This window comes from Rana temporaria, chromosome 2, assembly GCF_905171775.1.
Source record: "Rana temporaria chromosome 2, aRanTem1.1, whole genome shotgun sequence".
NCBI classification, from domain to species: Eukaryota; Metazoa; Chordata; class Amphibia; order Anura; family Ranidae; genus Rana; species Rana temporaria.
The window spans coordinates 425,803,021-425,829,495 of record NC_053490.1 but is presented as its reverse complement, the minus strand read 5'-3'; the positions used below and the strand labels follow the sequence as shown (position 1 = coordinate 425,829,495).

Sequence of the window (26,475 nt, the reverse complement as noted above, 5' to 3'; positions counted from 1 at the left end):
AAACAGAAAAAAATATTCCAATGAGGGCACTAGTTGTGGTGACTCTGGTGACAAACAGGGATTTTGTCACGTTGGAGGGATTTCCTGAGACAGGAAGTGAAGGAAAATTTCTCCAAAGAAAAAATAAACTTACAGGAATCTTAACCCTCCTTTAGGCCCCATACACACCATAGAATCCATCCGCAGATAAATCCCAGCAAATGGGTTTCAGCGGATAGATCCTATGGTGTGTACACGCCAGCGGATCTTTTTCCGCGGATAAATCTCCCCTGGGATGGATTTCCAGCAGATGGATATTTGCTGACATGCAGAACAAATCCATCTGCTGAAGTCCATCCCAACGGATGGATCCGCTGGTCTGTACAGACTCACCGAATCCATCCGTCCGAAGGGATCCCCCGCATGCGTCGCAATGATTCAACGCATGCGTGGAATTCCTTATATGACAGCGTCGCGCCCGTCGCCGCGTCATAATCGCGGCGGCGGCGCGACACGTCATCGCCAGAGGATTTCGGCGCGGATTTCAATGCGATGGTGAGTACACTCCATCGCATTAAAATCTGCTGAAATCCTCGAGAGGATTTATCCGCGGAAACGGTCCGCTGGACCGTATCCACGGATAAATCCTCCTGTGTGTATGGGGCCTTACTCTTTCTAAAAAAAATCTACTTTAATGTATGTAAAAGCATTTTTTTAATTCTGGAGTAATGGGGAAGGGTTAGACCATCTTTTCAGTTTTTTGTTTTTTTTGCTGTCTGTGCTTCTGCAGTGTATACCACAGCCTTCCGACTCAGGGAAGATGAAGAACCTCCAGAGCCAGGATAGGGCACAGCCATTGGAAGAGGTCACTGCCTCATCTGAGGTCAGTAGCAGAGGGTATGGAAAAAGGAGAGTGAGGGGGAAAGTTGGCCTTTACTTAGTTACAATTAGTTATATCCTTTGTTGATAATAGTATAGAGTAACAACCTAATGGCATGAGTACAAGACCGTAAACAGACATCTTGTTGCCCAAGGTGTTTTGATATGGTGAAAGTTACAGCAGCCAGGTCCTCTCCTTTTTTCTACATTTACAGAATGATTGAGTTTATCATAGACTCATCCATTGACTCATATTGAAGGTCTGCATTCCTATTTTCTCTCAGGGGCTGATCTGTCGCACATATTTGCTGTACCATAACAATCAACATGTACCAAAGCTCCCATCATAGACTTGTGTAGATCTTCAGGGCTAATATGCAGAGTGTAGGTTAATTTTGACTTGCTTGCATGTTTTAAATATATTCCTGTATACCCTTTAGCTATGACTCCAATAGACAGCCTCTGGAGAAAATATTGAAGTGGACAACCCTCCCTGTTCCTAAAAAACAGCACATTTAAAATATTAACACAGTAGCTGAACTTACTCTTTTTGCCGTTGTACTGTTGTCAAGATAATCCTCATGAGATAATAACGACAGGGATGCTTGATCAAACTGTAAGTTAAAATATATGTTAAATCAATATTGTAACTTATCTACAATATACTACTTATTTAAGAAAAGCTTGCAGAGATCAGTGAGGCACAGTTATCCAATTAAATCAAATATTGGCTTAGTATAGTGTAGGACTATATGTATACACCTTTGTACTGCATTATTAAGATCTAATTTGTGGAACTGGAAGCCCAATTCCAGGGATTTTATTTTTCCTGGCAGAGTGATGAGGATTTAAAAGCACCATTGACTTTTTATTGCCACCTGTGTTCCTAATTAGCAGATTTCCCTCATTTCCTGTCCCAGTAATACCTATCACCAGGAAAAGGACGCAAGTGGATTTCTTTCCAACTGTAATATATATATATATATATATATATATATATATATATATACACACACACACACACACACACACACATATAATATCTAACAAAAGTGAGTATACATCTCTAATTTTTGTAAATATTTTGTTATATCTTTTCATGTGACAATGCTGAAGAAATGACACTTTGCTACAATGTAAAGTAGTGAGGGTACAGCCTGTGTAACAGTGTAAATTTGCTGTCCCCTCAAAATAACTCAACACACAGTCATTAATGTCTAAACCGCTGGCAACAAAAGTCAGTACACCCCTAAGTGAGAGTGTCCAAATTAGGCCCAAAGTGTACATTGTTTGTGTGGCCCCCATTATTTTCCAGCACTGCCTTAACCCTCTTGGCTATGGAGTTTACCAGAGTTTCACTTTGACCCCTTCGCACCTAAGGGTTAATGTCCAAGCACAATTTTGCAACTTTGACATGTGTTAGTAAAACCGTACAGATCATCACAACTACTTTGTGCATCTGGGTGGATTATACCGCATCACACTGACACTGACACGAACTGATACTAATTTTACAAAAAATCCTGCCTAAAAAAATAATGACCCTGACCTTTGACCCAAACACTAATCCTGGCGCTGACCTAGATCAAACCTTAAACTAGGTATTTTTTTTTTTTTTTTTTTTTTTATATTTTATTATTTTTTTAGTTTTTTACACAGTGAGGGAGATACAATGTATTTCTCTCCTCTATTCACAGAAAGAAAATACAGGGGCAGGCTTTACAGTGACTGATCACTATGATAGCCAATCAGAGGCTATCATAGTGATCAGGTGACTCAAAATCGTGAGTTCCTGGGTTCTAACAATTAGTAGGCCTGGCGCTCTCAGTGAGACCAAAAACTTTCTGCTGGGAGCACGCCATGCGGCATGCTTCCAGAACAAAGACAGATACACAAATATGCTGCCCACAGAAAAAATCCCAGACCAGTGGGGCAGCATATTTGTGTACGGGGTTAAAAATATCTAAAACCAAAGTTTACGGGTTTTTATTTTGCGGTCTGTCTCCCACTGGAGAATTTTCCTTCACTTGACTTTTTAGAGACAAAAAAAAAAAAAAAAGAAGTCACTCCAAAATGAGGTTAAACCCTTTTTAAGCAGTTGTCACTGAACTCGAAATAGGGAATAACCTCCATTTCATTCCAATCACACCTATAAAGTTTTGGACCACCCATCTTTTCTGCCCAAGTAATAATGGTCACTAGGGCAAACAGAGAGGGGTTTAACACTTATGCCGCGTACACATGCTCGTTTTTCGGCATGAAAAAAAAACGTTGTTTTTCAGCATGTCCAAAAAACAAAGTTTTTCCAACTTCATCATTAAAAACGATGTTGCCCACACACCATCGTTTTTTAAAAATTATGAACAAAGCGTGGTGACGTACAACACGTACGACGGCACTCTAAATCGGAAGTTCTATTCGCCTTTGGGCTGCTTTTAGCTGATTCCTTGTTAGTAAAAGACAATTCGCACTTTTTTGTCTGTTACAGCGTGATGAATGTGCTTACTCCATTATGAATGGTAGTTTTACCAGAACGAGCGCTCCCGTCTCATAACTTGCTTCTGGGCATGCGTGGGTTTAAAACGTTGTTTTTGCCCACACACGATAATTTTTAACAACACAAAAAACGACATTTTAAAAAACGACGTGAAAAAATGCAGCATGTTCGATTTTTTTCAGAAGCCGAAAAACAATGTGAAGCCCACACACGATCATTTTAAATGACGTTTTTAAAAAAAAAAACGATTGTGTGTACGCGGCATTAGAGATATCTCATGTTCTTAATAATGTAAGGAAAAGTCTACATCTGCATTGCATCACAAGAACAGAGATTACGTTCTGGTTCCAAGTTCTCAGGCAGGCTTTAAACTTCCCCAAGTCTTCCCAGAAGAAACTGGTCAGTGTGGGTCTAACAGTGTGGATTCATGCCATTCAGGTCCAAGAACAAAGGGGCTTCTTAATGAAAGCAGGATTGCCATCCAACAATAAATCCCAAAACAATAAATATGAAAAAGTTATGTAATTTTAAGATTTTTGGCAGCCTTTAAGCACCTCAAGTAAATGACTATGGGTCTGAGTTTGGCAACACATCCAGTACAATAAAATACTCAGCTTGCATGCTGAAAGTGGAATGCAATGTTTAGGAGACAACATAGTCACCTTAGGAAGCTAGTCATCTTAAGACTGGGTAAAATGTAAGTGGGGACTAAAAAAAATACTACACGCAATTAGAATGATAATTGGTGAAGGAGGACAAGTTAAAGGATAAGTTCAGTTTTTTTTAAAGAAAAATAAATAAAAATTATTAAATGCACATTTGTTTTGCTGGAAACATTGCACTGGCAATCAGCAGACCTTTGATGCCATGCAGGTCTCCTACAGATGTGTCAATGTATCTGTGTGCACGTACAGCCCGTATGGACAAGCAGATACACTGAAAGGAAGATTTAATGAACTACCACAGCACTGTGGTAGTTCATTGACAACTACAAGCCGACAGCTGCAAAGGATTCAGGGCTTGTAGTTCATTCATACACAGTATACTATGCTTCAGTGATGTATGGACACAGGAGTAATTGGTAGTGATTGCGTGTTCATTCAGGAAAGGAAGGGGCCAGTAAATTACATATTTACTGGCCCCTTCCCCTGCTTTCCATCCTGAAACATCCCCCTGTGTGCACGAAGCAGCTGCCGACATGAGAGGAGGGAAGCCAGCAGCACTGTGAGGGAAAAGAGCACACAGAGGGCCCAGACAGCAAAAGGAAGGAGCACATGTACTAGGATCCATCTTTCTGCTATGCAGCCATAAGGAGAAGGAGGAGGAGAAGCTTGCAGCACTGCAGGGGGCACCCTTTTTAAACTCATGGGGCGCAGGCCCAGCACAGGAGAGCTGACTGTATTGCCTTATCAGTGGCCGGGGCGGGGGGGGTTGTCGGACAGTGGCTGCAGCATTGGGAACATGTTACACATTTCACCGTAAAACATTTTGTAACATGTTCCCAAAGGTAAACTTATCCTTTAAACTTTATCCTTTAAAAGAACATTAAGAAGGTAATCACTGCTGGAAACCAAAACAAAAATACTAATAGTGATATGCTTCAACCAAACGTCTTACCTTTATAATGAAGTTATTTGATAATTTGTCATCTGTCCCCACCAAGGCACGCATGAACACTGATGTACTGTACTGCGCCCGTAATTCTGCAATCGTCTGTAGAAAGTTGAACTTTCGCTCGGACCACTTCCCTTCACTTCCAATGTTAGACTCGAGAACTGGCCAGCGAAGGGAGGACTGTTTCAATAGTTTTATCAAAGGTCTGACATCAACTTCTTCTATTTGGCCTATAAAATACAAACGTATGCATAGCATTTATAGTATTTATGGACTTCTGATGAACAAAGTGGGGTTCATTTACTAGACCTGGAAAGTGCAAAATCTGGCGTAGCTGTGCATGGTAGCCAATCAGCTTTTAACTTCAGCTTGTTCAGTAAAGCTTTAAAAAAAAAAAATGGAGCCTGTTTGTTTTTCATGCAAATCTGCACCAGATTTTGCACTCTCCAGATTTAGTAAATCAACCCCATTATGTAGGCCATAAGCTGGGAGACCTGATTATAATTTTTTCGCCATCACACGATCGGAAATTCTGCCAAGAAAAACATGGATTTTTTTTCCAACGGAATGTTGGCTCAAACTTGTGTTGCATACACATGGTCACACCAAATTCCAACTGTCAACACTACAACGAGCCAAGAAAAATGAAGTTCAATGCTTCCGAGCATGCGTCAACTTGACTCCAAGCATGCGTGGTATTCTTGTCGGAAAAATTGAGAACCAGCTCTACCTGGAGGGTCTGGTATGGATTTTGAGGGGGACCCCTACGCTATTTAAAAAAAAAATGGCACAAGGATTCCCCCATTATATCCATACCAGACCTGAAGGGCATGGTATGGAATTTGGGGGGACCCCAAGCAATTTTTTCCAATTTCGGGTTGAGTTTCCCCTTAATATTTATACCAGACCAAAAGGGCCTTTCAATGACTTTTATCTGTATTGCCGGGACCCGACAATTCATTATAGCCGCGAGTAGTTTTAAATGACTTTTTTCCCTTTAGAAATGTCATTTAGTGCAGGGACTGTTCTAAACACAGGAAAAATGTGCCACTTTACAGGCATACTATAGACACCCCCAGGTACAAAATTGAAAGGAATATTTAACTTTTATTGTTTCACTTTAAGCATTATTAAAATCACTGATCCCGAAAAAAATTCATTTTTTAAACTCTTTTTTGCATTGATACATGTCCCCTGGGGCAGGACCCAGGTCCCCAAACACTTTTTATGACAATAACTTGCATATTAACCTTTAAAATTAGCACTTTTGATTTTTCACGTTTGTGACTTTAACAGTGTTCACGTGATTGGCCAAAATTTTTGCCTGTCCACATGTTCTGCTGCAAACCGAACCAGGGGGTGTTCGGCTCATCCCTAGTGACAGGTTGGAGCCGCAATGACATCACTCCTGCACATGCGTGGGGGAGCTGTCAATCATGGCACACGTGTCTGAAGGAACAAATATAGATCCAGTGTGCATGAGGCCCAAATGTTCTTGCAACTATAAGATAAGCAGAAGTGTAAAATCTATTAGCTGGATTCAGGTACTGTGGCACATCTTTACGGCGGCGTAGCGTATCGTCTTTACGATACGCCGCCGTAAGTCAGAGAGGCAAGTGCTGTATTCACAAAGCACTTGCCTCCTAAGTTACGGCAGCGTAGAGTAAATGGGGCCGGCGTAAGTGCGCCTAATTTAAATGAAGATGAGGGGGGCGTGTTTTATGTAAATGGGTGGTGACCCGACGTGATTGACGTTTTTACGAACGGCGCATGTGCCGTCCGTGTACATATCCCAGTGTACATTGCTCCAAAGTACGCCGCAAGGACGTATTGGTTTTGACGTGAACGTAATTTATGTCCAGCCCCATTCACGGACGACTTACGCAAACGACATAAAATTTTCTAATTTCGACGCGGGAACGACGGCCATACTTAACATTGACTAGGACAGTTATTTGTTCGACTAACTTTACGCCGGAAAAATACGTAAACAACGTAAAAAAATGCGCCGGGCGCACATACGTTTCTGAATCGGCGTATCTAGTCATTTGCATATTCTACGCCAAACTCAACGGAAGCGACACCTAGCGGCCAGCGTAAATATTGCACCCTAAGATACGATGGCGTAGGAGACTTACGCCACTCGTATCTTAGCCTAATTTAAGCGTATCTGGTTTCCAGGATCCGCTTAAATTTAGGACGGCGTAGATTCAGAGTTACGTCGGCGTATCTACTGATACCCCCGGCGTAAAGCTACCTGAATCTAGCTATATAAAATTTAATTCAATCCATGATTGATTGATTGATTGATTGAATTTAAATTTATGGATTTTATGTTTTATATATGTTTGGTTCACAGATGTCACAGGGTGTTTTATGTAATATATTAACACTTTGTTCACGTTGTAGGTCTGTGAAATAGGCATTCATTATTTTAAGTGCTGCATATTTTTTACACTATTTTGTAGAGTTCAAAAATACACATTTTCTTATTTAAAGTGGCTGCTTCACTGGTAAATTATATTGTTCTATAAGCGCAGTGGTGGGAACTCAAGAGGGGCGAATTGTACTTGGTTACCATTGTTTTTTTAAACCTTTATATATTTAGGGTCAAACTCAACAGTATTAAGCCATACAAGTTAGAAATCCCCTAGCTCATGTAATAAGCATGCATCTCCTCTTTGATTGGTGAACTGCACCATCCATGAGTTCTAAAGAAAGCGCACGCTGCTTCAATTAGTTAATTTTGGTTTCAGTTTTCCAGAAATATTTAGATAATGTTATTTGGGGAAAGAAATGGGTGGAGAATACCAAAGGACATCCATTTTCACATATATTGTATCTAAGAAAATATACTGTACAATGTGATCTAAATACATCTTCAAGGCCAGATACTTACTTTCATTCATGCAGGAGATATAAAATATCTTTGCCTTTTGGGTAGCCTCTGAATCTCTCCTCTTGCTTAAGGGTTTCTCAAGAAGTGCTGAAAATAAACAATAACAGTTTGTTTTATCCCCTGCTCTCAATAACAACATCACGATGCAGGTCTCTATGAAGCAGCTTGATGTCAATACTACAAGACATAACACATTAAATACACCACAATCAATATGTCCCTTCTGTTCTGATGGGTGAGGCAGCTGAACAGAATCATATGTCACTTCTAATGCTCTGCCTTGCACAAATCAGGGTCCGGATGTAAGACATTAACTAAAACAATGCAATGAGTCAACACTATAGTGTAACAGAACTGATTTATAATGTAGTGAAAACTGTTTTTCTCAATACCCTAGTTGATTAAAAGACAGTTAACACTGTGTAATATGTTTTATCTCATCTTACAGCATACAGATAGAGTCATTTAAAATTATTTTTAGGTTTTTACATAAGAACATTTATGAAGGCTTCCATTGTGGCCACTTACACCAGTGCTGTTGGTTACTGCTGTCAAGGACATAAATGCTTAGGCCGCGTACACACGATCAGTTAAACCGATGAGAACGGTCTGATGGACCGTTTACATCGGTCCAAACCGATCGTGTGTGGGCCCCATCGGTTATTTATCCATAGGTTAAAAAAAAGCAATCTTGTTTTAAATTTATCCGATGGATACCTAACCGATAGAAAAAAATGATCGTTTGTAGGCACGTCCATCGGTTAAAAATCCACGCATGCTCAGAATCAAGTCGACGCATGCTTGGAAGCATTGAACTTCGTTTTTTTCAGCACGTTGTTGTGTTTTACGTCACCGCGTTCTGACACGATTGTTTTTTTAACCGATGGTGTGAAGCCACGACTGACCATCAGTCAGCTTCATCGCTTAACTGATGAAAATGGTCCATCAGACCGTTTTCATCGGATGGACCGATCGTGTGTACAGGGCTTTAGGCTTAGGCCTCGTACACACGACCAAGGAACTTGTTGTAATTGAAACATCATTTTCCTCGACGAGTTCCTTGTTAGGCTTGTCGAGAAACTTGACAAGCTTTCTTTGCGTACACACTGTCAAGACCAAATCTTGTTGTTCTGAAACGCGGTGACGTACAACACATTTGACGGCAGGGGAAGTTCGATTTCACTGGCACAACCCTTCGGGCTGCTTTTGCTAATCTCATGTTACTGCGTGTTAAGTAAAAGTTTGGTGAGAGACGATTTGCACTTTTCAGTCTGTTACAGCGTGACAAATGTGCTATCTCCATTACAAACGCTACTTTTACCGAAGGTGCGCTCCCGTCTCATACTTTATTCTGAGCATGCGCGGGTTTCTTAGCATACACACGGACGTGTTTCTCGTCGAAAACCAGCCCGACGAGGAAATTGAGACTCCCGACGAGGAAAAAGAGAACTTGTTCTCTTTTATTCTCGTCGAGCTCCTCGACAGTTTCCTCGATGAAAAACATGCACACGACCGTTTTCCTCGGCAAAAAAGCTCTGCCACCAAGTTACTTGATGGATTTTGTCGAGGAAAACGGTCGTGTGTACGAGGCCTTATTGTACAGCCATACTACAAACCACACACCATGAGGAGATACTCACTTTATAGGCCAAACCTCCAGGTGTGCTACACATGTTGCATTTGATATCTTCAAGGCTTTCCTCCTAACTATGCATGCATATCTTTGAGCCTCCTTATACATTGAATATCTTCCTCTTGTTCCAAATTTATGTTAGCCATTGCTTCAGGGCATGTTAAAATGGGGGTGATAGTTTATGAATGTGGCTACAAATAAGTGGGAGGAATTTTGTGGACGTCATTAAAAGTGGGAGTGGTCAGTAGTATATCCCTGAATTTTATTTAACACATCTGATAACCTTATTATATCTAGCACATATTTGTTGATATTATTTATTTCATTTATCGTAAAGATCTAGGAAAGTCTGATGTGACAAACAGCCCCTTTAGGTCTGGGACACAATCCTGGAATGGGTTTACTTGCTGCCCAAATGTTTTTTTTTATGAAGTAGGCCACAACTTTTTCTCAACCTGGGGTATCATTTAAATGTTTTCTGGGATTTGTGGTGGTATAAATGTGCGTGGGAGGGAGACTAGGATGAGCTCATGTATGTTCAGTTCCTAGTCCAAACCCATCTAAGCTCCCCTGGTAGGAAGCTGTCACTGACCAAAGCCAATCATAAATTGCCAAGGAAGGTTCTAGAGGTATGTATATGTGTGGCTGAGGAGCAGGAAAACCCTTGGCAGCTTATGATTGGCTTTGCACAGTGACAGCATCCTAGAGAGATAGCTCAGGTAGGCTCAAACTAGGATCTAAGCACCCCTGATATCATCCCTGTTAGAGAAAGACTGCATGTAGGCCGTGCTGGAACAACGTGCAGGTCTAAGCAGATCCAGATGATCTCACTGCTAGGCAGGAGGCTGAATCTTTTCTTGTGTACTGGATTGGGCTATCACAGTCCCTCCTGAAAGGGAAAGTTTTTTTGTTTTCTGTTTGATGCATCAGTGACAAATAAACATGGGCAGTAAATCTTTCAATGCACATTGGTGTTTGGACTACCTATCTGCAAGGTATATCTTTGAAGCTCACCCCTGCACAGAACGCATGGTTGTGTGATATTTGCCATTCAATAAACATAGCTGATACATATTTAACTTTCTTAATTAAAAAAATGTAATATATTACGTGCTGAAATGTAAACCTGACAATATCCCTCCAGATTTTTACAGTACCTGTAATAATCATGAAGTTTATGGATAAACAAACAATCAACCAACAGTACATGTGGTGACTTGATTAAGGATTGGTCCATGTTTCCCTACAAAATAGAAAGAAAGTCTGCATGACACAATAATGAATCACTCTAATTGGCAGGAGATGCAGGCCGGCCTGGGTGTGTAGCAGTCACAAGGGGATAGGCAGAAGCCTTACTTCTCATTGCAGCTAATCAAAGATCTGCTTATGAATGAACAAACGGAGAATGCATTGGTTTGTAATGTTCCTTGCCACTCAATCAGTGAGGAATCCAGGGAACATTACATTTAATACAAGTACAATAACAATAACATTACATTTAATGCATATTACATTTAAAGCTGTACACTGAAATTGCACAAATGCATTTCTTCTTTTGACAAATTAAATCTTGTGTCTATCCCAATTGCTATGAAATACTCGATAATCCTGCCAGTTCCCCTGTCTACTTCTATCATTTCGACCATGCCAAGCACCAAAGCAAATCCATGCTGGAATAGTCAGTGTGGTTGATCTTGCTGGTTGAAGCTGCAGAACACTATGCTGATGCACAGCATGCCTGTACTCTCAAAGTACCGCACTCAGCCCTGCTCTGCTTACTTGACAACAGCTCCTAGCAGAAGCCTTGCTGTCCACATAGGGAAGGTATTTCCCCAATGCTCATGATGTCATTCTGTAACACACCATCAGGCAATGAAGACTTGCCACCTCCTCACTTGTGAAGATGGTTGGACAGAGAGATTGTGCTCTTAAAGCGGAGTTCCGGCCACAATTTCACTTTTTAAATATAAATACCCCTGTAATACACAAGCTTAATGTATTCTAGTAAAGTTAGTCTGTAAACTAAGGTCCGTTTTGTTAGGTTGTTACAGCATTTAGACACTTTATAAAATAGAAATTGACTGGGGCCATCTTAAGTGTGGGCATCATGAAGCCAGACTGTATGACTTCCTGGATTTCAGCCTTGCAGATCTCGCACATGCTCAGTGCTGCACAAGCAATGTAATAGTTTTCAGATCAGGTTTCAGCACCTGTACTGTCCAAGTCACATGATTCTTCGAGACTGGGGAGTGCACAGACTCCTGGAAAGTTACACCAACTACATTCCCAGGAGTCTGTGCGGTGAAGCTTAAGCACCTAGGTGCAGGAAGAGGGAAGATTAACTATTCTGCCTAGCAACAACACTTTGAAGGCATCTTAAAAAAAAAAAAATTCTTAAAGGACTAATGACATTTTTTTAAAACTACTGATGTAATGTTATATTTATGGGTGGAACTCCACTTTAAGTGACCAAGAAATAAAAATAAAAGGTGCAGAAAGCAATAAAAAAAAACTAAATTCAAGCGTATATTGATTGATTTACCCAGAAGTTGTAGGGCCTGATTCTCAAAAGAGATACGCAGACTTAACTGCTGTTCAGCCTGCGTATCCCTGTGCCTAACTTTGGAAACGATTCTCAAAAGGCTTTTTCCAAAGTTAGGCAGAAAATCTGACATGTGTAAGACACTTACACGGTCAGATTTTAGGATGCAGTACCGCATCCGCCACTGGGGGCATTTCTCATTGAAATGCAGCTTTGCGTATGCAAATGAGGACTTAAGCAGATTTTCAAAGCATTTCAGCACTGTGATTTCTGCGTAAGTTCCGAATTTGCCTGCGCAAAACTAGGGCTGGTTTTATAATGTGGAAAGTTAGTCACACATTGTAAAGGCCCGTTCCAGCGACGGCATTTGGTATGCATTCCTGAGGGAGAACTCCACGGCAATTTTTAAATTCAAAACCGGCATGGGTTCCCCCCCAGGAGCATACCAGGCCCTTAGGTCTGGTATGGGTTGTAAGGAGACCCCCCCACGCCGAAAAATTGACGTAGGGGTCCCCCTACAATCCATACCAGACCCGTATCCAAAGCACGCTACCCGGCCGGTCAGGAATGGGAGTGGGGACGAGCGAGCGTCCCCCCCCTCCTGAGCCATGCCAGGCCGCATGCCCTCAACATGGGGGGGTTGGGTGCTCTGGGGCAGGGGGGCGCACTGCGGGCCCCCCCACCCCAGAGCACCCTGTCCCCATGTTGATGAGGACAGGACCTCTTCCCGACAACCCTTGCCATTGGTTGTCGGGGTCTGCGGGCGGGGGCTTATCGGAATCTGGGAGTCCCCTTTAATAAGGGGGCCCCCAGATACCGGCCCCCCACCCTAAGTGAATGGATATGGGGTACATCGTACCCCTATCCATTCACCTGGAGGCAAAAAGTAAAAGTTAGTAAACACACAACACAAGGCTTTTTAAAATAATTTATTATTCTGCTCCGGATGCCCCCCCTGTCTTCGTTATTAGCTCAATTACCAGGGGGGGGCTTCTTCTTCCACTCTCCGGGGGTCTTCTTCCACTCTCCGGGGGGGGTTTTTTCTTCCGCTCTCCGGGGGGGGGCTTCTCCGGACTCCGGGGGGCATCTTCCATCTTCTCCCCTCTTCCGCTGTTGACTCGGCGAACCCCGGTTCTTCTGCAGCTCTCCGGTGCCTTCTTCTTCAGCGCTGGCTGCCTGCTATGTTTGTGTGTTAGCTCAATTAGTAACAGGCAGCCGGCGCGGTCTTCTGTGACGTCAGGGTCTTCTGTTCTTCTCTCTTCCGATGTTGACTCGTCGCCTGTTGTCGCTGTAATGATGGAAGCGCGCCTTGCATCCCATTTATATAGGCATCACCGTCCCATCATGCTCCGGCAGGTACCCACGTGGTGGGTGCACGTGGGTAGGCACCCACCACGTGGGTACCTACCGGAGCATGATGGGACGGTGATGCCTATATAAATAAGATGCAAGGCGCGCTTCCATCATTACAGCGACAACAGGCGACGAGTCAACATCGGAAGAGAGAAGAACAGAAGACCCTGACGTCACAGAAGACCGCGCCGGCTGCCTGTTACTAATTGAGCTAACACACAAACATAGCAGGCAGCCAGCGCTGAAGAAGAAGGCAACGGAGAGCTGCAGAAGAACCGGGGTTCGCCGAGTCAACAGCGGAAGAGGGGAGAAGATGGAAGAAGCCCCCCGGAGTCCGGAGAAGCCCCCCCCGGAGAGCGGAAGAAGAAACCCCCCCCGGAGAGCGGAGAAGACCCCCGGAGAGTGGAAGAAGAAGCCCCCCCTGGTAATTGAGCTAATAACGAAGACAGGGGGGGCATCCGGAGCAGAATAATAAATTATTTTAAAAAGCCTTGTGTTGTGTGTTTACTAACTTTTACTTTTTGCCTCCAGGTGAATGGATAGGGGTACGATGTACCCCATATCCATTCACTTAGGGTGGGGGGCCGGTATCTGGGGGCCCCCTTATTAAAGGGGACTCCCAGATTCCGATAAGCCCCCGCCCGCAGACCCCGACAACCAATGGCAAGGGTTGTCGGGAAGAGGTCCTGTCCTCATCAACATGGGGACAGGGTGCTCTGGGGTGGGGGGGCCCGCAGTGCGCCCCCCTGCCCCAGAGCACCCAACCCCCCCATGTTGAGGGCATGCGGCCTGACACGGCTCAGGAGGGGGGGGGACGCTCGCTTGTCCCCACTCCCATTCCTGACCGGCCGGGTAGCGTGCTTTGGATACGGGTCTGGTATGGATTGTAGGGGGACCCCCTACGTCAATTTTTCGGCGTGGGGGGGTCTCCTTACGACCCATACCAGACCTAAGGGCCTGGTATGCTCCTGGGGGGGGAACCCATGCCGTTTTTTTCTTTGAAAATTGGCATGGAGTTCTCCCTCTCAGGAATGCATGCTGAGCGACGCTGTCATTTTTTTTTTTAATTATTTGTTTTCCCGGCGCGTCTTTTTTTTTCACCCGTCGCAACTTTAGTGTCCCGTCGAAATTCTCAAAGCCGCCCGGCGTTAATTACGTTCGCGCGCTGCACGTCGGGAAAATTACGTCACACGCATGCGCAGTACGGCCGGCGCGGGAGCGCGCCTCATTTAAATTTTAAACGCCCCCAGGAGAGGAGGACCGCCTTACGACGGCGGCACTTAAGTTACACGGCCTGAAATTTCTACCTAAGTGCTTTGACGATCGGGCACTTAGGTAGAAATTTTAAGTCAGTGTAACTTAACTGCTGAAATTTAAGTTACGCAGACTTTTTGAGAATTTGGCCCGTAGAGTCTACAAACTATGGGATATTTTAATGGAATTTTTAATTATTTATTATTACTAGTAATGGTGGTGATCATCGACTTATAGTGGGACTGCGACATTGCGGCAGACAGATCGGACACTAGGTGACACTTTTGATCATTTATTGGGGACCAGTGACACCAATACACTTATCAGTGCTAAAAAAAATGCAATGTCACTGTACTGACACTGGAAGGGAAGGGTTAACATCAGGGGCAAACAAAGGGTTAAATGTGTCCCTAAATAGTCTTACTTCATATATTTAGGTTAGAGTATATTCTGCTACATTTCTTTGGTGAAAAGAATCCAAATTAGTGCTTATTATTTTGTTTGTAGGTAAGTTATGGAGTCCACAAACTATGGTATTTACTGTATATCTGAAAATTGATCAATCCTGATGCACTGACACCCTATCTAATTACTTAAAGACCTGAAAATTCCAGGACATTACACATACCAACAATTCTATGGAAAATAAAGACATTTTAAAATAGTTTACATATGGTCACCAGTGTAGTACAGTGTTATCATATAACTGGTGGGGTGGTAAATAGGAACACTGACTGGTGACAGTATGTAAAAAATGTTTTTTTAACATACTGTGACCAGAGCAATATAGTATACTATAGTAACACTGTACTACTCTGAGGAAGTGATCAGTAATTATTATTTTTTTGTACACATTATGATTGCTTATACCAATGAATTTCATTGGTATAAGCAATCATAATCTGGTCCCCAACTAACACCATTTATGGAGTGAGGGTTGTCACCCCAAGACAGAAAGTGCATAAATGGCAGGACCATCAGGGGAAAAGAGAAAACAATGCCTGAAAAAAAAAAGAAAACAAATGCAGACTCCACATCTGGTAAGTTTAATATAAAACACCTTCCCTAATCTATTTCTCACTCTCTGATTAGTATATATTTATTGAGTTCAACAACCTTTAACACCTTTATCAACAGATTACACCATCCCTTGGGTCTCCAAAGAAAATCTGTACTGAATGTTCTTGGATAAGCAAATGGACAAAACCTCATTCTCTTGGCTACTAACAGAATTTTTGCTTCACTGTTTATCTTTGGGATCAAAATATAAAACTTTATATACTTCATTAGGAAATAAAGAAAAGTAAAAAATAGTCAGAGGACTGATTAAGCCAAAGCTGGGGAGGCAACGTGACAGGCCAAAAACATATGGGTGGCAGTGAAATTGATAAATCCGTCTTTTTTTATTACACATCTTTTAGTCTTTACGTATGCAACAGTAATATAGCAGTTTGCAAACGATGTAATTGGAAAATTGCAGTAGCTATAACACACAGGCCTATTAAAGTTGTAAATAGCTAAATATATACATATATGGGGGGTTATTTTACCTGCCAAAGGATTGTTATTTCATCTCTCAAGTTTTGAGAATTACACAGCTCTGTCACACAGCACAGCTCCATCTGGCAGGGCAGGAGACCTGATTTTTCTATGCTGCATTTAAGTAACCTGCACAGCCCTCAGCCTTGGGCTGGAAAGTAAAAGGATGACAAGTACATTGATGAGCTTATCTCTCTGTCACTTTGTTCTCTTCTCCTGTCAGTATGATTCTTGTTAGCACGTGAGCACTGTGGCACAACTGACTGGCTTCTTGTGCTGCTTCTTCCTCTCCCAATCTAAGCCCTGCTCTACAGGAACTGCAAAAGGATTCCAACTCAGATACTAACACTTGTATTTAACCACTTCCTTACCGCGTCATTGTGAAATGACGGCGGCAGGAACCCCTCCTCGATCCAGGAGGACGTCATATGACGTCCTGGGCTTTCCGGGTGGATATCTGAATGATGCCTGCAGCGAGAGGCATCATTCAGATATCCTTCTCTCCTGCCGGCGATTCTGCACAACGTAAGAACGATCGTAGCGGCGATTCCGCCGCTAGATCGTTCTTACAGGCGGCGGGAGGGGACATCCCCCCCCCTCCCGCCGCCATCCGGTGCTTCTCCGGGCTCTCCCGTGCCATCGGGGGCCCGGAGAACGAATCGTCCGGCGCTGGCAGGAAGCATAGAGATGACTGGTGACCAGATGGTCACCAGTCATCTCTATGACCGTCGGAGGACCCGGGAGCGATGTGATGACGTCACGCCCGGGTCCCCGTAAGTAAACAAAGCCGCAATTGCGGCTGCTAAGCAACCACAAGCATGAGATCGAACGCACACGCAAGTCCCGCCGACATATGTAAACACCGTTAAAACCACATATGTGAGGTATCGCCGCGTGCGTTAGAGTGCGAGCAACAATTCTAGCACTAGATCTCCTCTGTAAATCTAAACTGGTAACCTGTAAAAAAATTCAAAGCGTTGCCTATGGAGATTTTTAAGTACCGAAGTTTGGCGCCATTCCATGAGTGTGCGCAATTTTAAAGCTTGACATGTTAGGTATCTATTTACTCGGTGTAACATCATCTTTCATATTTTACAAAAAAATTGGGCTAACTTTACTGTTTTGTTATTTTTTTTAATTCATGAAACAATTTTTTTCAAAAAAAAAGGCGTTTGAAAAATTATTGCGCAAATGGCGTGCAAGATAAAACGTTTCAATGACCGTCGTTTTATTCCCTAGGGTGTCTGCTAAAAAAACATATATAATGTTTGGGGGTTCTGTGTAATTTTCTAGCAAAAAAATATGATTTGTACATGTAGGAGAGAAGTGCCAGAATAGGCCTGGTATGGATGGGTGTATAACTGCCCTGTATGGAAGTGGTTAACTATGTATTAATCAACACAGAGCTGTATTTTCTTTACAACATTCCCAGGCGTACTCTGAAAATCTTATAGAAACATCATAGATTAGTATCTGATATGTTTTGACCGGTTTTCTTGCTCTTGATATCTGTTTCTCACGATCAAACCTTCACTTTTGGTGTGTATCTGGGAGTAAGGTAGCCTAAGCATGTTTTTCCAAGTCATGTGTTTACAATCAGATCAGGAAATAATTCTATGTCTGTTAGGAATTCCCAACACCCCCACCTGAGAAGGATTTTCAGTATTTTTTTTTACCCCAGACAAGTGACATCTAAGCACTTCCCATTCATTCCTTCTTGGGCACAAACATGTCATTTATTTACAATGAGCAAATACACACCTTTAATTTTCAGATCAACATTATTCCTTAGCCATGGGTAGATTCCATAATTTGATTGGTCATCAGGAATTGGGTTATGTTCAATCCAACCACCACAGGCATACTGGAAAAAATTGTCACAGGGATCTACAGAAAGGTTAATCTTGTTCCGTATACTAGCAGCTGTAAAAGAAAAAAAAAAGAAAAGCAAAATAAGGCAAATCCAGTACTTAAACATAATTTACTTACAATTTACCGTATTTATCGGCGTATAACACACACCCCAATTTTAAGAGGGGAGTTTAAGGTAAAAATGTTTTTACAGCCCTTTTTACAGTGAACAGCCCCCCATCCATTATACACCCCCTATCCAGTACACATCCCCCCCCTATCCAGTACACATCCCCCATCCATTATACAACCCCCCTGTCCATTATACATCCCCCATCCAGTACACAGCCCCCCCATCCAGTACACATCCCCCTATCCAGTACACAGCCACCCCATCCATTATACACCCCCTATCCAGTACACATCTGTAACGGTATGGCCCGTGGGATCCAGAGGCTCTTGAAGAGTGTGGGGTACTCCTGTTTCAGCTTCACCAATGACTATTGTGTCTAGGGTCATCCTATGTCCACTAGGGGCATAGGATGACTGAGAACTGATATCTTGGATTACATAAGATGGGACAGTAATGATAATCCACAATATATTCAAGAATGTATGCAAAGAACTAATTACAGGTTGTTGATCCTGAACCCAAAAGGTCAATAGGAGAGTGACTCATTCAATGTGGAACATAGACTGTTAAGGCGGTAAAAAAAGTCTGCTACTGTCATGTAAACTAACCCTAGTCTGGCTTCTAAAGACCTTTTAATTGTGTGATGCTAATTAACACTGTATTGTGTGAAAGTTTTATTGATGATAGATGTGGAATGTGAATTAGCACACTCTAAAAGGTCAGATGTCTGACTTATGTTTACTAAAGTAATGTGTATTGTATTGAGGTGAAAAGAGCTTATCTCGGAGTCACCTTGTCTGGGTAAAAGGATTAGTAATTAGCTCATGTGGATTATATCGGTGCTAGAAAGTCTGACTAAAGATGTGTATTGGGCTCCTTGTGTCGTATTGTGGGTGGAGTTAAGCCATTGTTACTTTATTACTCACTGTATAAAAAGAGCCTGAGTTTGTCATTAAAATCTATCCGTTTTGAACCAGAGAACAGAGCTGTGTCTCATTTCTGGGGAATCCATATGGGCCGTGTTCGTCTGCTGGATTGTGGAGTGTCGATAAGCTGTCGTGGGTTGGTGTGGAATGGAATATCGTAAACGGCGTTAACCCCTGACCGTTACAACATTCCCCTATCCATTACACAGCCCCCCCATCCATTATACACCCCCTATCCAGTACACATCCCCCATCCATTATACAGCCCCCCCTGTCCATTATACATCCCCCATCCAGTACACAGCCCTCCTATCCAGTACACATCCCCCTATCCAGTATACAGCCCCCCCATCCATTATACATCCCCCATCCATTATACTTCTCCCATCCAGTACACAGCCCTCCTGCACTCCCTGGAGACCCCCAGTCTCCCGGGACAGTGCTGCCAGCATTCTCTACAATTAAGTAAAAAAAAATCACTGTCAGCCCCTTCCACACTGCTCCTCCTGTGTCACTCGTATTGAAAAGCAAAGCTTCCATATACCTCAATAGCTCAGTTTTTTCACTGACCTGGTCACATGACTGCTCTGCTTTGATGTTACACAGACGGTCATGTGACTGCTCTCCTCTTCCAATCAAAGCTACACTCGGAGGAGGAGAGCATCCAGAAAAAACAGAGCTATAGAGATTCTTACAAGCTTCGTTTTACAATGACACTGACACAGGAGGAGCAGTGTAGAAGGGGCTGGCAAGTGACTTTTTTTCTTAACTTCAGACTATGCAGGAAGCACTGTTCCAGGGCCAGGGGAGGCGGGACGGCCGGCCTGACACCCCCCCCCCCAATGGATGGCTCCTGGGGAGGCCCGCTCGACCCCCCCTGTTGATAAAACATGATATTGGCGTATAACACGCAGGCACTGTTTACCCTCTGTTTTCAGGGGAAAAAAGTGTGTGTTATACGCCGATAAATGCGGTAATTGTTTTATTTAATAATGTCTACAGTTGTGTTTCATATATATATATATATATATATATATATATATATATATATATATATATATATATATATTTTATCATTATTATTTAATAATGTCTACAATTGTGTTTCCTGCCTAGGAGCTAAGTATTTGCATTTTTATCATTACACTCTCTCTTATAGTGCAAGTCTAGGGGTCATCTGTGACTAACAATAATTCTATATCTAGATAGAGTATCCTTAAATTGGTTTTATGATTACATCAGCAGTGGTTCCACTCACTCACTGTAATTGCCTGACATACAGTTGAATATGGTAATGAACTGGAGTTTGGCATGCATAAGTAGACTGGAGTAGAGTTGAGTAGGCATAATTTAGGTTATAAGGGCCTATCGCAGGCTCAAAAATAACATAGAATGCAAAACTGACAGTTTATAACATGACTATAGACAGGTATCAAGCCTCGTACACACGGCCGAGGAACTCGACGTGCCAAACACATCGAGTTCCTCGGCCAGTTCAGCACTGAAGCCGCCGAGGAGCTCGGCGGGACGAGAGCTCCCATAGAACAACGAGGAAATAGAGAACATGTTCTCTATTTCCTCGCCGAGCTCCTCGTCGGCTTCCTCGGCCGAAAGTGTACACACGACCAGTTTCCTCGGCAGAATTCAGCCAGAAACTCGGTCGGAAGCTGAATTCTGCCGAGGAAACTGGTCGTGTGTACGAGGCCTCACTCTGCACAGTGTATGTATTAATTTTATCATTTCAATATGCAAGAGGATATTACTTTTTTTTTTTTTTTTGTACTCCTCACTTAATGACCTAGTTCTGTTTCTATGACTTGGTCATTAAGGGCTAGTTTACACTTGCTTCAAAACAAGGCTTCGGACAGGCGTTGTTAAAGCTCTCTTAATGTCAGTCAAAGCCCCTATGCTTCATCGAATCACCACTGAAGCATCAAAAACACATCATAAAGCATGTTGGAGTGGTAGGCAATTTAATGTGTGTTGAAGCCAAAGCAAGTGTAAATGAGCCCTAAGTGAATTGATCACTACGTAAGGAGCAGCTCTTTACCAACATTTTAAGCATACTGGACTGGTAGAGGGTTTTTGTCAATCATCTTTAGATATTGTTTTAATGTCACCTTTGCACCATTTACAGCTGTTTCCACTATAAAAGTTCTCATGCAGCATACAATACCTACTGGTAGGAGAGGAAGTGAGGAATGTCTGTTTATTAGACTTATTTTAGTGGACCAGTTAACATCAAAACGTATAGGACATGTATTTACTAAGTTTAAAGGATAAGTTCACCTTTAGAAAAATGTTCCCGCTCCTGCAGCTGCTTGGCGATCCAAGCCCTCTCTGTGACAACAGTGCAGGGAGGAGAAGTTGCCCAATACCAGCTTTCCCTTTTTTAAGAAACACGGCCATGCAGGGCTTCACCCACATGGCCACATCATTCATTCACAGAATCCTATGAATGAATGAACTACAAGTATCAACATCCTTTACGGCTGTCAGATTCTAGTTCTCAATGAACTACCACAGTGCTGTTGAGGGCCCTGGTAGTTCATTGATTATTTATTGACAGTCTGGGGAAGACCTACACGGCACCAGCAATCTGCTGATTGCTGGTGCAATGTTTTCCAGGCTCCTAAAAAAAATTTGTAAATGCACATTTTTTTACCTGCAAAAAAATGTGCATTTTTTTTAAGGTGAATTTATACTTTTTGTGGCAAATCCAACACAGGATAGTTTTCAAATACATGTATGTAAAAGTGAAACTGCAAAAAATTACTGAATTAAATTAAGGAAATAATAAGGAAGTCGCTTGACATCTTTTTAGCAAATGCAGGCCCAGTTGCTAACCCATTATCCATGTGGAAAGCACATAAGTGCACACTTTGGGGCTCCGTCATTAAAATAGGCACCAGCTTAAAAAACTCCAGAACTGGCTTGACCGAGGCAGGAGAGGAGCTGAACGGTTTACTGTTCCAGTAAACAGAAACTGGCCTGGGGAAGGCATACTATGTACAAATTCTTTAACAAATCGGGTACTCTTTAGGCAAGTTGAGCTCTACTTGGGCTCCGCAATAAATCATACATTCCGCATTTAATTTCTAAATCTTGAAGCAGACTGCCTACCTCAAACGCTATGCCAGAGGAATTCCAAGACTTTTTTTAAGGCTCTATACAATCTACCGTAATTATCGGCGTATACCGCGCACTTTTTTGCCCTTAAAATCAGGGCAAAATCATGGGTGCGCGATATACGCCGATACCCGATTCCTGCGCTGTGTTTGAACCACTGCGCCGACATATACCGAGCGCAGTACACTCGGGTATACTCGAGCCTGCCCGAGTATACCCGAATGTACTGTGCTCGGTATATGTCGGCGGAGTGCTTCAAACACAGCGCGGGAAGCGGGGATCGGCTGAAGAACACAGCGGGGAGGACACCACGATGGCCGCAGAAGAACACCAGACCGGAAAAGGCCGCCGATGGACGCCGGGCAAGACACCGACGAGGGGCATCCAAACTGTAAGTATTTATTTTTTTTCCAGGAATTTTTCTTCTAGGTTGAGGGTGTGCGCTATACGCCGGGGCGCGTTATAGGAAGATAAATACGGTACATCCAGACCTGACTCTGATGGACACTCAACATAAATTGCAGACAGCTTGATCTTACATTCAGGCCTCTAGAATGCCTGTCATTCCATATTCAATAGGAGAGACATATTAGAGACCCCACTCAATGAGGAGAAATTAGGGAATGCATTACCCAAACCGAACCTAGGATACCTACCTACCAGGGGAGTACTAGGATGTAGGTAAAGGCTGAGTTTAAGGGGACATGTTCTTTTTGTACTGCTGATTTAGTACCTCAACAAATCAGCAACATATGTAACTACAACTGGTATGAAATGTAGGCTCAAATTATTGGGGTAATAATGATCAGTAAGCATTGCCTGAAAAAGTCAATGTCGATGTGATAGTTCAAGTGATAGTTTCGTTTTTGGGGTTAACCAGGTCAAGAGTAGTTAAGATCCAACTTTGGGCTATTTTAAGTTTAAGTTTAATGTCTTCCGATGGCATTTACGTTCAGGTCTCATTTGTTTATGCAAATGAGCCTGATACGCCGATTCCCGAACAAATTTGCGTTGCGTAACCGTCGCTAACGTCGTTTGCGTAAGCGTAAACTTACCCCTGCTATATGAGGGGGAAGTTTACGCAAGTCCCACGTAGGCCATGTTAAGTATGGCGTCAGGTCCGCGTCGTGTTTTTCCGTCGGCTACGTCGTTCTTGAATGTCAGCGTCATTGACGTTTTATGCCGAGAACTGGAGCATGCGCACTGAGCATGAGCATGCGCACTGGGCTATTTTAAGCCCGGCACATGCGCAGTTCGTTAGAATCGGGGGCGCGCTTAATTTAAATAGAAGCCGCCCTCTTGGAGATACGCATGGCTACGCCGGGCCATTTACACTCCGCCGCCCCAAACTACGGAGCAAGTGTTTGGGGAATACAGCACTTGCTCCTGTAGGTTGGGGCGGCGGAGTGTAAATGGCTTACGCGCCGCCCGCGGGAAATCTAGGAGAATATGGCCCTATGAGTAAAAGGCATCCTGAACCTGCCCTCTGAATAAGGCATCCTGCAATCTCAATCTGTAATGAATTGATGAAGAAAGCAGAGCTCTAATCATCATCCAGATCTGCCTACTGCTGGGAGGACTGAAGAGAAAGAGGACTTAGCGTATTATCTGTCTAGCCAGAAGACATCAAGGTGATAAAAAAAAGCAAATAAAAACATACGCTACGGCTAGTGAAGGCCTTAAAGTGGGAAGAAGTTCTCTAGGAGGAGAAGTACAGAGTCCAGAATTAAATATAGGTCATGAGAAAAAGGCAGTTAAGCTTAAGGTCATTGGTTAGGGATGTTGTGTTGAAGGGTAAGACTAAGGTAAGGTTGGGGAATAGGGTTAAATATTAGTTTTGTATTATCTGTCAATAGTAAATGTTTAGAGTTATGCCTCGCATACACGATTGGAATTTCCGATGAAAAAAGTCTGATGGATTTTTTTCATTGGATATTCCAACCGTGTGTGTGCCCCATCGGAGTTTTTCCTTCGGAAATTCCGTCAGACTTAGATAGAGAACATTCCGTTCATCTGTATGGAACTCCAATGGAGAAAAAAACATGCATGCTCAGAATCAAGTCGACACATGCTCGGAAGCATTGCACTTCATTTTTCTTGGCTCGTCGTAGAGTTGTACGTCACCACATTCTTGACAGTCGGAATTTGGTGTGACAGTGTGTATGCAAGACAGCTTGAACGGAATTCCATCGGAAAAATCCGTCTGAGTTTATCCCGACGGAAAATCCGATCATGTGTACGGGGCATTCGATGTTAAGGTTAGGAAAGATGGATAGATGTTAGATGCCCAAATGTTTGGCACCGATTTTCAAATACTTAAAGGGTTAAGTGTTGGTGTCTTAAAATTTTGGGATAGGTCAGAGATTACAGGCATTTATTCTTTTACATCAACATATTCTCTGCATCTAAAGCCCTAGGCCATGAACTAATGTGCTAAATTTATAGCAATCAGACATTTTAGAAAATGATTGCTCAGTAAGAATACTACCCACACCGCAATGACCCTGAAGAAGATTCATCCAGTCTGCAGGTAAGGCCAATTTACTCCCTTCATTGCCGGACACTAATAAAAACATTTTTTTAATACATAGCTGTTGGAATATTGTTACATACACACCGATTTCATCTGCTTGTTCATATATATTATACTTAGTACAGTGCAATAAAAGGGATATCTGCATCTTCTGCGGTTTACAGCAAATTACATCTTCCATAGGATGAGTGGTAACACATGTCAAAAGTATAGCTCTGCACCCACGCTGCATGAAAAATGCACTTTTGTGAATGTAGGCACCTGAAATGAATGGCATTCCCCACCCAATAAATATGAATAAAATAATCACTGGAAATACTAAAAGTTAAATAGCTAATATGAAATATAACACCAGATAAATATTTTTCTAATAACATAGATGGTACTGGCATGTCTCCTTGTTGTCTTTAACACATGAAGACATTGTGACTTATCCTCATAGGGGACATCACTGTTTGCTTTTCAGCAAACATCTTTGATAAATGTAGAGGATGGGAGTGTATCACAAGGGACTAGAATGGAACAGTTTTGCTTTGTTTTTCCAGGATATAAAATTGATGTTACAGTGAGCTGTAGAGAGAGCAGCAGTGTCATGAGGGTTCTCAATCAATGGAGCTGATCAATATTTCTACACAGGTGGGTCAGAATAGTAATAACAGTCAGTGTGTTCAAGATGCCAGAGACAGGATGAAGTCAGCAGCTCACATATATTATTATTACAGCATTTCCAGACAGCACATTTTACCAAATATCGCAGCCAAGATTGTTGCAGAAATGTCAGGTATTTCAAGGACAACTATTGCATGCAGACAGTATATAGTACATGCATTAGAAATCATTTCCACAGTGTATATATTTCCACAATGTACATCACTGTCAGGAGAGGTTCCATCCACTGGTAATATTTATAATTATTTGGCTTGCAGTACTGTGGTCCACCAGCAGGTGTCTCCTGGCAGTTTGGAATTGTCAGGAGAACTTCTCCCTGCTGGTGTTATATCATCTTTGGGACGCAGTACTGGTCTCCACCAGCGGATGGATCCTGGCAGTGTGGAGCGTACTGCTCTTCCTGCGCTCAGGTGTGACTTGAAGCCAATTACTGACATTCCTATTTATACCCGGCGAGTGCAAACACACCTCGCCTTGGTATCTCTCTCCCTGACCTGGCATTCCTAATTTCTGAGCCTGTATCTGATCTGATCTGATCTGACCTGACCTCACCTGATCCCTATCCCAAACCCATCCTGGACTTGTCCTTCCTGCTTCCCCATTACCTTGGATCTCTGTCCCCTTGTTACCTGATTACCTGGATCCCTGCTCTGCAGCCCATCCATCCGTCATCTCCCTGTTCCTGTTTATCTCCCGTCCTTACCTATCTTCTGATCTCCTTGTGTATGACCTCTGCCTGGCCTGTTTACGATTACGGTATCTCCCATCATTGTACATATTTAGCTGGATTCAGGTAGGGCGGCTCACTTTTGAGGCGGTGTAGCATATTGCATATACGCTAGGCTGCCGTAAGTAAGTGAGGCAAGTGCTGTATTTACAAAGCACTTGCCTCCTAAGTTACGGCGGCGTAGCGTCAATGGGCCGACGTAAACGCGCCTAATTCAAATGAGGATGAGGGGGCGTGTTTTATGTAAATTACTCGTGACCCGACGTGATTGACAATTTTTACGAATGGCGCATGCGCCGTCCGTGGACATATCCCAGT

General features: G+C 42.8%; 1 protein-coding gene across 1 annotated transcript in view; it reads right to left on the bottom strand.

Moving 5' to 3' along the window:
* PHEX (phosphate regulating endopeptidase homolog X-linked) overlaps positions 1-26,475 on the bottom strand; it is a 262,838-nt gene that overhangs the window by 160,902 nt on the left and 75,461 nt on the right. Inside the window, exons 3-6 of the mRNA XM_040338252.1 lie at positions 17,951-18,112; positions 7,869-7,955; positions 4,973-5,199; positions 1,404-1,472 (exon numbers count right to left, since the gene is read on the bottom strand). Of these exons, the coding sequence (XP_040194186.1) occupies positions 1,404-1,472; positions 4,973-5,199; positions 7,869-7,955; positions 17,951-18,112 (545 nt within the window). The remainder of the gene's footprint in view (positions 1-1,403; positions 1,473-4,972; positions 5,200-7,868; positions 7,956-17,950; positions 18,113-26,475) is intronic.